The sequence below is a fragment of the Mirounga angustirostris genome, unplaced genomic scaffold, assembly GCF_029215605.1.
Source record: "Mirounga angustirostris isolate CCGP_5_RB_7025 unplaced genomic scaffold, mMirAng1.0.hap1 SCAF_10, whole genome shotgun sequence".
Classification (NCBI taxonomy): Eukaryota; Metazoa; Chordata; class Mammalia; order Carnivora; family Phocidae; genus Mirounga; species Mirounga angustirostris.
Genome location: NW_026991718.1, coordinates 107,133,682 through 107,145,996, shown reverse-complemented (window position 1 = coordinate 107,145,996; position 12,315 = coordinate 107,133,682). Strand labels below are relative to the sequence as shown.

Genomic DNA, 12,315 nt, shown 5'->3' with positions numbered 1-12,315 from the left:
TTTCATTTATCCTGCTTGCAAAACATGGTGATCGCTAAATTTGAGAATTCATGCTTTTGTCAGTTCTAGGAAATTTCTACCCATTAACTCATTGTGCATTGCCTTTTCCCCATTCCCTCTATTATGTCTTTCTGAAATTCCGATTAGATGCATGTGGGACCATTTCACTTGGACTTACATATCTCTTCATTTTTTTTGTTTTCTCCATCCCTTTGTCTCTCTGTGCTAAATTCTGAATAGTATCTTCAAATCTGATTCCTATTCCCTAATTCTCTTTCCAGTGGTGTTTAGTCTTCTGTTTGACCCATCTACAGAGGCATAAATACCTATTATCATAATTCTCCATTTTTCTAAGTTATTTTTGTTTCTTTTTCTAGTTTACTGATTTATTTTTTGTAGTCTCTTGTTCCGAACTCAAACTTTCTATTTCTTAATTTATTTCTTTAACATATTAAACATACTTGTTTTATATTCTGTGACCGTTAACTAATGTCTAAAGTTTCTGTGAGATTCATTCTGGGACTGGCTCCATTGCCTCGTTTCAGTGCGTATTTTGTGAGTATTGTTTTTATTGAGCTCCTGTTCAGTGAAATTTTGTGTGCAGGGTTTCTTTTGACATTTGAGTGAAGGTACATTTCTCTAAAGAGGATTTGCATTTGCTTTCTCTAAACAAATAAGGGCACATTATTTTGGAACCATACTGAAATAAATTCCTGGCTGGGGGTTTTCAGACCACAAAAATAGTCTCACTCAGTTCAGGCCACAAACACATATGAGGTCAGGCTCATAGTTAAAGCTCCAGAGGGATGTTTCTTTTTTCTTCTCTCTACCCAGGGCCAAAGCCAAGACAAACAAGTTTTCTTACTGGGACCCTTTGCAAGGCATTTTTTTTTTCCTAGTTCATCTTCAGGGTGTAACTTCAGGGCTCTCAGCTTCACGCAGTGACCTCCTTTCAAGCCCCCATCTTGCCTCGATGCTAGACTGTGTGTGCTGAAATCTGAGTGCCATTAAAGTTGATTTGCCAGATCAAGACACCAGCTCAGGGTTCATTTACCTCTTGGAATGCCCACTGTGATTTTGCTTTTGGTCTCTGAGGATTCCCCTTCCTTTACTCCTGCTCAGTCATGCATTTTAAAAGATTGAAAAAAAAAATTTTTTTTTTTAATTTTTTTTTTTTTATTTATTTGCGAGAGAGAGAGAATGAGAGAGAGCATGAGAGGGAGGAGAGTCAGAAGCAGACTCCCTGCTGAGCAGGGAGCCTGATGTGGGACTCGATCCTGGGACTCCAGGATCATGACCTGAGCCGAAGGCAGTCGCTTAACCAACTGAGCCACCCAGGCGCCCTGAAAAAAAAAAATTTTTTTTTACCTGGAATTTTTAGATATTTGGTAACAAGAAGGATTTTCATAATATCTTGCCCATTACATTTTTTTTTTTTTGTCAAAAATATATAACTATCTCTGCCATCCTACTAGAGGTGTCCTTGTAAAGCGGGAAATTCAATCATATTTGCCCCTACTACTAGCTCTTAGTAATCGATGCTGGAAACATTTTCAACACAAATACATCCTAAACCCCTCATGTCTCATATTTTCTGCCACTCAGTCAACCCCAGCTTTTATTTCTCTGCTGTCTCTAAGGCCTTTTCTGCATTGGTTTTATTATGTTACACTGTTTTTGAATATTTATGACTTTCCCCCAGGTTCTGAGCTCTCTGTATTTTCTGATGTTATTTGCTCCAGAAAAGAAGGCTCATAGCTTTGCCCTTCTTCAGATTCAACTGTGAATGGGGGGAGGGCAGGGGGAGAGTGAAGGATTTTCACTCCTCTGACTCTTCGCAGTGTATTTCTCAGTCTTATCTTGCCTTTTAAAATCTAACTCAGCACTACAGTTCTGACTCCACCAGCAGTCAGTCTGTGAACATAGATCTTTTCTGCCTGATTTCCCGATCTCTTAAAAAAAGAGATTTTGTTTGTTTGATGCAGTCTGTTTCTCCTTCTTCAGTGTATTTACTAACCTCAGCTTTTCCCTGAAGCTCTTCACTTGATTCATAGTTTCCATCAACTACAAAACCACTGCAGGTCGAGTCATTTCAATCCCACCCACGCTCTCTGGTGCTGGTCCCCTCCTTGGGGCGATGTGTCAGGGGACAGCTGGAGGGCCCCACCAGCCTGGGCTTCTGTGTTTGACACTCCCACACACTGAGGAAGCTGCTGTTCCCACCCACAGTGGGATCCTGTGTGCTTTGCAGAGCATGCACTTGGGACCTCTCCGGAGTCAGTCCTAACCGTGAGATGGGTGATGTTTACTCTGATGCCAGGATGGGGCACCAGCTGTTGGTAAAGGTGATGTTTCTTCCAGTCAGGAATGAACACTTTGTTCATCTGGATTTTCCCTGTGATGTGTGTCTATCGCGGCAGGTTGTTACCCAAGAGCATTTGCACTTCACTCTTAAAAATCTCGGGTGTTAAATGACAAATGCCTTAATATTTATATGTAACATCACTGCTGCTGGGGCTGTTCTTGTCACTATAATAATAATGACAGAGTAGCTTTTACTTACGGTGAACTGTGTGGTAGGCTCAATGCTAATGAAGCATTTAGTTCTTACAACTGTCCTAGGAGGTATGGACCATTAATATTATCATCCTCATTTTACGGAGGAGGCCATGAAGATTCAGAGATGTCAAGTAACTTGCCCAAGGTCACACAACCAGGAAGTGGACACGTCGGCGCTCAAACTCAAGCCTTCTAAACCCAGTCCATGCTCGAAAGCATCTCATCTATCAGGACAGAAATTCAGATTTCTGATCTGTGACTATGAGCTGTTTTACAGAAGCTAGAACTTAAATTCACGTTCGTTCTGCCCTTTAAAGTAACAAATCTGAAAGTACGTAATACCATGCTGCCTGCCACACGCAGAACTGGTTTTGGAATTCCTTTGTAAGAACTAGTGTGTGAAACGTAAGAAAAGCAATTTCTTTTTGGAGACAAACCTTGCTTTTTACCTCATTCCATGTTACCCTGCTTGATCACCTACATTATTTATCAGCTTTTACTCCTAATGCCTTTTGACAGTTTCCAAAAAGATAATTCTGTCCTCTGAGGATGGAGATTTGCCACCAATGAGGACATCCAGAAGAGGTTTCCAGGGGGAGTGGAGACCCTTCCTGAGAGGCTCCAGCATGTTCTCAGTGATGTCAGCGTTTTGAAAATAAGAGCTTGGCCTCGCAGGGTGATTACTTTGAAAGGGCAGTGCTCAGCTATACCTTTGCTTTCCGGTGTGTTTGTTTACATTCAACCTGTTACTTCACAGATATACCTAATGTTGATCTGATGTGGAGTGAAGTCTGTTTACACACATACGCATCTAACAAAACTACTACTGTGTATAGGAAAGCATCGAACTTCCCTTGTCTGTCAGTCTCAGCAAGTCTGCTGATGTCAACACTGGAACTGGCTCTGTTTTGATAAGAGTTCTGTTCTGTTCCTCTTTATCTCTTGAAATTAGGAAATATTGACTTGTGGATTTGGACAGATGGTGAGTAGGTCCCCGTTCCTCTTCAAGAAAAAAGAATCCGTTTTCTGCTTCCCCAGCAAAGGGAGATGAGCCCTCTGCTAAATCTGTCTCCAGCAACACTTCAAGCATCATAAAGTGCTTATTTTTTTTTTCTTACAGTGAAGGTTAAGGTTAAAGTTTCAAGCCTCATCTTAATTAGCTGCTGGCACTGAACTTAATTCTGAAGTAAACAATCGTATTCAAAAATAGCAACGTTGCCATAGCAACCTAGATCAGAATCATTTGATTTTCTTTTCTGCCCCTGATTGCGCCTTACTATCTAGGCCATGATACGAAACAAATCTGCTGAAACATCCCATGTAAAATGAGATTTTAAAAAAAGCATTTAGCGGGGCAGGGCGGGGGGCGGGGTGGGGGGACATTTTTAAGTGATTGCTTTAAGTGTTGCAGGGAAGCTCCTAATTCCCAATGGCTCCTGAAGGGGATTCTGTCTCAGGTTCCCTGGTCTGACAGCCTTCGCTCTTGTCCCCTGTTGGGGCTCCAGGTGCAGAAGTGCCCAAGAGCCGTGTCCCAGAACCTGGACCGGGTCAGAGGATCCAAGTTCTTATTCCAGCTCCCAGATTCTGGTCCTGAAAGTGTGAGAGCTGAACCAGATAATCCGCCATGGCTTTTCTAGCTGCAAAGGGGTCAGGTTCTGATCCTTTAATTTGGTTATTACTTAACAACATGCAAAACGAATCTGTTTTAAATCAAGCCTCAGGCTAAACCTTAATCTCCTACTAAAGAGGAGAATTGTTAAGCATTTTTAGGATCCCGGCCTGTGATTCCTAAACTTGTATTACCTGAATCATCGAGGGAGAACGCCTCTGCCTGGCTCATCAAGGCCAACGTGGTCCTAATTATGGCAAATGTTAGCCACATGAAGATCATTTTAATGAAGAAAATTAATAAGCAGATTAGCCTTGTCCGTGGTCTAGTCACCAATCCCCTCATGCAGTGATTCTGGAGACTTGGTCTTTGTCTCAATTTTCTTGTCTGGAAAGAGACCCGGTGAGCCAGCTGTTGGCCCTGCCCCTGCATCCGGTTTGGTGCGTGACTTTTTTACTAAATGGAGTAGAGACACAGTATCAGTTTTTGGAAGTGATAAACTGACACCGTGAAGGTTGTCGTACTTGAGAAGCTTTGCCATGAAAACAAAAACAAACCTCGAGGTCTTTTGTCCAGCCTCAGACTGGAATAATCAAGTCATGAGATCAAGCGGAGAAAAGTCAAATACACTGTTTTCTCTGTAATTCATTTTGTATGCCATTAAAAAGAAGATAGAAAAGAGACGAAGCCCAGTAGAAAAAGGGTAAAGAAGATGAATTTTTCACAGTATAGGAAACCCAAGTGGCCGCTAAGCGTCTGGAGAGCAGCTCGGCCACTTTGAGTGAGGAGGGAAATGTGACCCCACGTGAGGAGCCAGGATTGGATACGCCTGCCCGACAGTAGCTGAGTTTGGCAAAGCTGTGGAGAAACAGGGAAACCCATATCCTGGTGGTGGGAGTGCCGCAGCCACTCTGGAGAGTGATTTGGCCGGTTCTGGTGAAATGGAAAACGCACGTTCCGTTCGACTCGGCAGTTCTACGGTTGGATGTAGAGCAAATACACAGGAAGCAGGTACCGGGGGCTCACTGTGCCAGGGAAAAATTAGACACAACCCACATGGCCATCGCAAGAGGATGAAAAATAACGCAGGATGTTCTTAGAATACTCTCAAGCAGATTCATATATAATATCGACAACGGCGGGAAGGAAAAAAATCATAAAGTGGAGTGAAAAAAAGCAAAACTTCGTATATGGAAAATAAAATTAAAATGACCATCACACAAAGCAACACGGTGTTGCTTAGGGACACATAATATATGTAAGGTATAAAAACGGGCTGGAAAGGGCGCAGAGCTGGCCCCGTAGGTAGAGCACGTGACTCGTTCTCGGGGTTGTGACTTCGAGCCCCACGTTGGGTGTAGAGATTACTTAAAAATAAAATATTTAGGGCGCCTGGGTGGCTCAGTTGGTTAAGCGACTGCCTTCGGCTCAGGTCATGATCCTGGAGTCCCGGGATCGAGTCCCGCATCGGGCTCCCCGCTCAGCAGGGAGCCTGCTTCTCCCTCTGACCCTCCCCCCTCTCGTGTGCTCTTTCTCTCTCATTCTGTCTCAAATAAATAAATAAAATCTTAAAAAAAAATAAAAAATAAAAAATAAAATATTTAAAAACAAATAATAAAAAAATAAGACATAAATAAAAATGGCCTAGAAGGAATGAATCTCTGTGTGGAAGTGGTCAACTTTAATTAAAATATTTACTTCTTTTTGTTGTTGTTTTGATTTTAATGCCAGTGTAGTGAACATACAGTGTTCTATTAGTTTCGGGTGTACGATAGATTCAGCACTTAAAACACCCGGTGCTCATCACAAGTGCACTGCTTAATCCCCATCACCTGTTTCACTTTTTTAAGATTTCTTTTTTTTTTAGATTTATTCATTTATTTGTCAGAGAGAGAGCACGAGCAGGGGGAGTGGCAGAGGGAGAAGCAGACTCCCCGCTGAGCAGGGAGCCCCATGCAGGACTCGGTCCCAGGACCACGGATCATGACCTGAGCCGAAGGCAGATGCTTCACCGACTGAGCCACCCAGGCTTCCCAGTGCTTCCTTCTTTACTAAGAAAAAAGACTTGAAGCAAATATGACAATATGGTAGTTGACAATTTGAAGTGGTGTGAACTTGGATATCCTAGTTCTTTGTAATCTTCAGAACATTTTAGTTTCTTAAGAAAATATAAAATGCCAAGGTACAGGTAAGATAACTTACCAATCAGATGGCAGAGATGAGCCTTATTAATTGCCCTGGGCACTTAATTTTAGGGCTCTTCACCGATCATACATATTTTTGGTTTTTCCAGCATTCACTTCTGTTCTCAGCAGTTGCCTTTTAGAGGACCCTAGCTTCTGCCCATTGCATCTGTTCACCATTAGGAGGAAGGGTGACAGCATATGCCACCTCCCCTCTGGGTGATTCATCAGGATTAGCTCTCAGATGTAAACAAGTACAGACTCAGACTGCCGATTCAAAAGCACCTGACCAGACCACCCATCCTTTGAAGTGTTAATTTGGATTAAATATCTTGAGATCCACACCCTGCCCCCGCCCCTTTGTGAGTCTGCGGGTTTTGTCCTTTAAAGGAACAGTTGAAAATTCTAAAATGTTCAAGCTGCAGATGGCAGGCTTGCTATCAGGCAAAAGGAGGCATAAGCCTGTAATTTTTTTGGTCATTAATTTTATGTTATTAAAGAGGCAGAAAATAAGGTACCTTAGAACTCCAATGCCAGCATTATTGTACCGAGGTGGAAAGTCACATGAGACCAGAAAGCGGAATCAGAGTGAGTTACCGATGGCGTATAATGAATTGAGCCCCTTTACTTGCAGGGCAGAAACCAAACAGTTCTTGGACAGCCTAGGGGTAGGAGAAAAGACTGCTGTGAAAACAAAGGGGAAGGAAAGGAAGATTGTCTTGGAGGACAGTAGAATAGAAAGTTTAGGGAAAAAAAGTGTGCAGACACCTTATTATTTAACCCACAGACTGGGATGATCTCTGGCATCAAAACTCAGCCCCCCGGGACACAGGATGTATGGCAGGAACATATATGTGATGGCTGTATCCTGATACGTGTATACATGTAATGAATTGTGTGCCCCAGGGCCCTTTTGAGAGGGAACGAGGGTGCTATTAATAATTAATTGAGACAACAGGCATTAACGGGGGTTGTCCTGAGCAAACCTCCCAGTCGCCTTACTGTTCACCTTAGTAACCATGCACCTTTACATCTTTATTTGAAAATGAAATTCATCAAGTAACACAGACCATCAAAAAGTTTCCAATTTATCTATTTTGTGCTAGCACTGCTTTAGGCCCTGGGGGTAACCAGGGAAACAAATGCCATAAGCCAGAGAAGACAGACAATAAACAAATCATACATTATTAGACGCTACTAGGTTTACATGGAAATACAAGGCAGAGAAGGGATAGAGGGACAGTCAGGGCCTAGAGGAGTGAGGGAAAGGTCATTTTAAATAGTGTGCTCAGGGAAGGCACACATTGGGAGGATCTGGTTTCAAGGCTGCCCAGAGCCGAAAGAAATCAAAGACTTAATAAAAGAAGAGAATTACCAGGATTTAAGGAAAGAAGGAATTGTGGCTCATACAGAAGATCGGTCACCAATACTCTCTGCCTCCCCCTACAGAAGAATTTTTCACCCTCATCCTCTTAAAATCAGGCTTGGCCATATGAATTGACATTGGCCAGTGATTTGTGAACAGACGTGACAGGGCTTTCACAGTCACTGCCTGCTCCCCCGGGCTCTTTTCCCTCTGCTGTCACAGTCACTAAGCAATGTTGAGGTGGTGGCTGCCCCGTTGGCCTGGGTTCCAGGGTAAAGGGCAAGCATGACACAGATCTACCGGTATGACACAGAGCTGTAAGTAGTGAGAAATGATCCTTTGTTGTTTAAGCCCCTGAGATTTGGCACTTGCTTGTTACATAGCATAACCCAGCCCATCCTGACTGATACAGGAGCCCTCACTGAGAAGATGACATCTGAACAGAGACCTGAGGACATGAGAGAACCAACCATGCAGAAATGTGGACAAAGCCTGTTCCACACAGAGGAACAGCAGCTGCAGAGGTTCTGAAAAGGGAGCCAGATTTCTCAAGGCAATGATGCAGACGTGTTGCTCCACTCAGACTTCCACGCAGCCTGTGGGGCTGGAGGTATAGGACTTAATCTTGCTCACCCAGTGATGCTGTTCACTCCTCTTTTCCTCTGCAGGGTATGGAGTGGAGTGGCAGGGGTGAGAGGAACAGAAGAGGGTAGGAAGGAACAAAAGATCTGGGCAGGGAGATGCGGCCTGCAGAGCGGGGCTCCAGATCCTTGGGCAATATATATTAATATATTAAAAACGACAGTGTCACCCATGTAGAGAGCCTGTGGGGCCTCGGAAGTCTGACTGTTCTCATAAAGGAGAGGCGTCAGTGCATCCAAATTGTGTTAATCCATGACCACTGATGACCAAGACATGCCCCCTCCCCACTCCCCTTGTTCTTCTTACACCCACGACTTAGAGCCACACGGAACCCAAGGAGCCTCCAACAGATGAACCAAAGCAGTGGGGCCACACGTAGGAGTGTGCCATGCACCCCCCTGAGAAAGGGGGCAGCTGTTCCCTTTGAGCAACATAAAAGTAGACTGTATGAGCCACACTTCCTTAAATCCTGGTAATTCTCTGCTTTTATTAAGTCTTTGATTTCTTTCGGCTCTGGGCAGCCTTAAAACCACAGATCCTCCCAGTTAGCAGTTGCGAGTAAAAGAAAGTCTGAACAAATAAGGTGGAGTGGGCGGCTATTGAGGCTGGTGCATGAGGGAGACAGAATTCTAAATACCAAATCCATTTAGGAAAAACGTGTTAAAGTTGAAAGCTAAAATGTTTCACAGAGATAAAATCCTGCTGCGTTTTTATCAACCACAGACGTAGCCATGGAAGATTCTCTAGAAGAAACCCCCATTAAACATCTGGGTTTCTAAAGGCTAATGGCGTCTCACAGAATGCAACCATTAATCTCAAATCCTCCATGCTAATTGATTGCCTGGCATTACTGAACAAACTATCATCTGTAACTCCTAAAGATATAAAAATACTTTTAGGTTTGTAAGAGTCCCAAACATCTGTATGTTAGCTGTTTTCTCTCCAGTTGAAAGAAACTTTAACAAACGGATGCTCTAGTAGATAGGTGACCTTGAAACAATGCATGCAAAAGCCTGGCCATACCCAGCACCATCCTCCTCCCTTTCTTCTTGTCAATTCCTAAAGAAAGTCTATTCGTGATGGAAGCAAATTGCGATAAAAAGGGAAATTCCAGGGGTGCCCGGGTGGCTCAGTCGTTAAGCGTCTGCCTTCGGCTCAGGTCATGATCCCAAGGTCCTGGGATCGAGCCCCGCATCGGGCTCCCTGCTCTGCAGGAAGCCTGCTTCTCCCTCTCCCACTCCCCCTGCTTGTGTTCCCTCTCTCGCTGTGTCTCTCTCTGTCAAATAAATAAATAAAATCTCAAAAAAAAAAAAAGGGAAATTCCACTCAATTTAGATAATGCCAAAATCACTGGGACTGGGGCCCTTGCTGAGAAAAATAAAATGGTTTCAAGGTCTGAGAAGGGAGGAATGCATGGTACAAATGGGTACCAGCAAGAAAGGCACTGTGCAGGATCAACACCAAAGGTGCCTGGGGGCAAGGCAAAGCAATATATTACAACGCAGTGGGATGCAGCATTCACTTCCTACTCTTCCCAGAATCCAGCCTTTGAGCCACTGTTCCTCTCAAGGGGTAAGAGGCATTATTGGCATTTGGGGGAGGATGATTCTTTGTTGTATGGGATTGATCTGTGCCTTATAGGATATTTACATCCTTGACCCTACTCACTAAATACAGGTAGCATTTTCCAATCCCTGACACACAAACATCCCCAGACTCTCCCTAGAGTAGACATTGCTGTCCCAAGTTGAGAGCCCTACAAATCTGGGCTATGTTAATGTAAGAACAAGGTGCGGTTTGAACTTAGCTGTGAGGGTGCAGGGACTGACTGAGTTATCAAAGATCGCCATGCTGTCCGTATGTAGGCGCATCAGGAAAAGAAAAGCATTAACTCTATTTGCTGGCAAAGAAATCCCAGATATCCGAAAGGCTGCCAACAGCCACATGATTAGAGAGATAGCTTTGTTGTTGGTAGTAAAGCAAGTTTTCAAAGGAAGTCAACGACTGAAATGAGCTGTGGACGGTGTTCAAAAGAACTGATGTAGTAAATAACTCAACCCATGTTGTCATTGCTCTTCTGGAAAGGCGAAGGAGGATTTCTTTGAAAATGAGTTGCAATCTGCTTGAGATTTACATGAAAAACGGAGGAGACCAGCCCAGTTTTTAGGCTCATTGGGTTCAAATCAGTTATTGACCAGTTCCTTAACAAGTACATGCTGTGCTACTGGGAGGGTTCTGGGTCAATGGCTGCCTCGGGTGGCAGTTTGAGGAACTCCCCAGCTTTCTCAGTGTCACTGCTGAGGATCTTCCTTCTCTCTTCCACTCTCCCCATTGACCCTTCTCAGCCCCTGTCTTCCTGCCTTACGTCCCTGGGACTAGATCATCTTTGGGGGAGAAGGTGGGAAGGGACAGCTCATCCTGCCATCGTGGGATCCCTTGCCCGCCCCCTTCTCCCCTTGGCTCTGTAATAGCCACTACCATTTGTTAGATAAGGACTGTTTGCCAAGCCCTGGGCTAAGGCTTTTTTTGTTTGTGTTAATATTAAAGTAGGCCACCAAAGGAAGTTTTAACGATTATTCCTCCAGAGGTTTGTTTTCATTATTTTTCTTGAGAGAATCCCAAACTCATAGAAAACTTGCAAGTACAATACAAAGAACTTTTTTTTTCCCACGAATTATTTGAGAGTAAGTTGCCAACCTGATGCCCACCACCCCTGATTTTCCTATGAACAAGGACATCCTCTTCCATAACCCAATGAAACTCTCAAAATCAGGAAGTTTAGTGGGGTACATTATTACCATCTAATCCTCAGCTCCCATTCAGGCGATCCCGGGAATGTTCTTTATAGCAAAAAGATCCAGGTGAAAATCATGTGCTGTGTTTAGTTGTCATGTCTCTCTGGTGCCCTTCAGTGTGGAACAGCCTTGCTCACTCTTCTCTGGGTTCTCATGACCTTGGCACGTCTGAAGAGTATAGGCCAGTCCTTTTGCAGAATGTCCCTCAATTTGGTTTTGTCTGCCACTTCCTCATAATCGGGTTCAGGTGATGCAGCTTTGGCAGGACTATCAGAAAAGGGGCTCAGGGTCTTCCTGTTGCATCTGGTCCCATGGCAACAGGATTTCAATTGGTCCCCTCACTTAGGTGACTTGATTGAGGTGATATGTGCCAGGTTTCTCCACGATGAAGTTATTCTTTTTCCATTTGTGACTAATAAGTATTTTAGGGGGAAGTACTCTGAGACTGCAACTATCCTGTTCCTCAACAAACTTTCAATTATTTTATGGATTCATGGTTTTCTGTTTTAATAAATGGTCTGTCATCTGTTACTCTCATTTTATTTTCATGCTCAAGTTGTTCCAGATGTGGCCAGGTGATCCCTTTCGAGCTGGCCTCTACTCCCCCTTGACAAGCCCCCATCAGTATTTGAGCATTCTAGAACAATAAAATATACCAGTCCCATCATGTACTTTCCTGTAACCACCCTGGAATCAGCCATTCTTCAAGGTGGCTAAGTGGTTTGTTGTTGGGCTCCTTATATGGTGGGCCAGTGAATGTCTGTCCACGTGTGGGCCTACGTGTGTCTCATACCACATGTGTCCATATCCTCGGATGCTTTGGCTTATCTACTTCTCTGTTCCTTGTCTTACCGCAGAAGTTCTCGAAGAGAGACCGTTTACTGAAACTCTTGTAGATGAGAAAGCCAAAGCGCAGCAAGGTAGGATGCTGTCTAGCTAGTAGCAAGACTAAAGGCAAATCCCCAAATCCTTTCTCCTTTTCTAAAACCACCCACTGTATCACACAACTTTCTTCATCATTAGCAAGTGCAAATATTTTTATGATAGCTACTACTTGAGTTAGTGGGGGTGAGGGGCGTGTGTGTGGAATTAAAGCTAGTAATTTAGTAAAGCTTCTATCAGAGCAGAAAAAGAAAATATAATATTTTGACTTAAAGTATA

General features: G+C 43.6%; 1 protein-coding gene across 5 annotated transcripts in view; it reads left to right on the top strand.

The window, feature by feature from the left end:
• SHLD1 (shieldin complex subunit 1) overlaps window positions 1–12,315 on the top strand; it is an 88,955-nt gene that overhangs the window by 74,524 nt on the left and 2,116 nt on the right. For 4 of the 5 annotated variants that reach the window (XM_064572848.1, XM_064572845.1, XM_045885415.3 and 1 more), the window contains exon 3: window positions 12,012–12,074. The exons of the other annotated variant lie outside the window; for it this stretch is intronic. In XM_064572848.1, coding sequence (XP_064428918.1) covers window positions 12,012–12,074 — 63 coding nt within the window. The remainder of the gene's footprint in view (window positions 1–12,011; window positions 12,075–12,315) is intronic. 5 annotated transcript variants of the gene reach the window in all.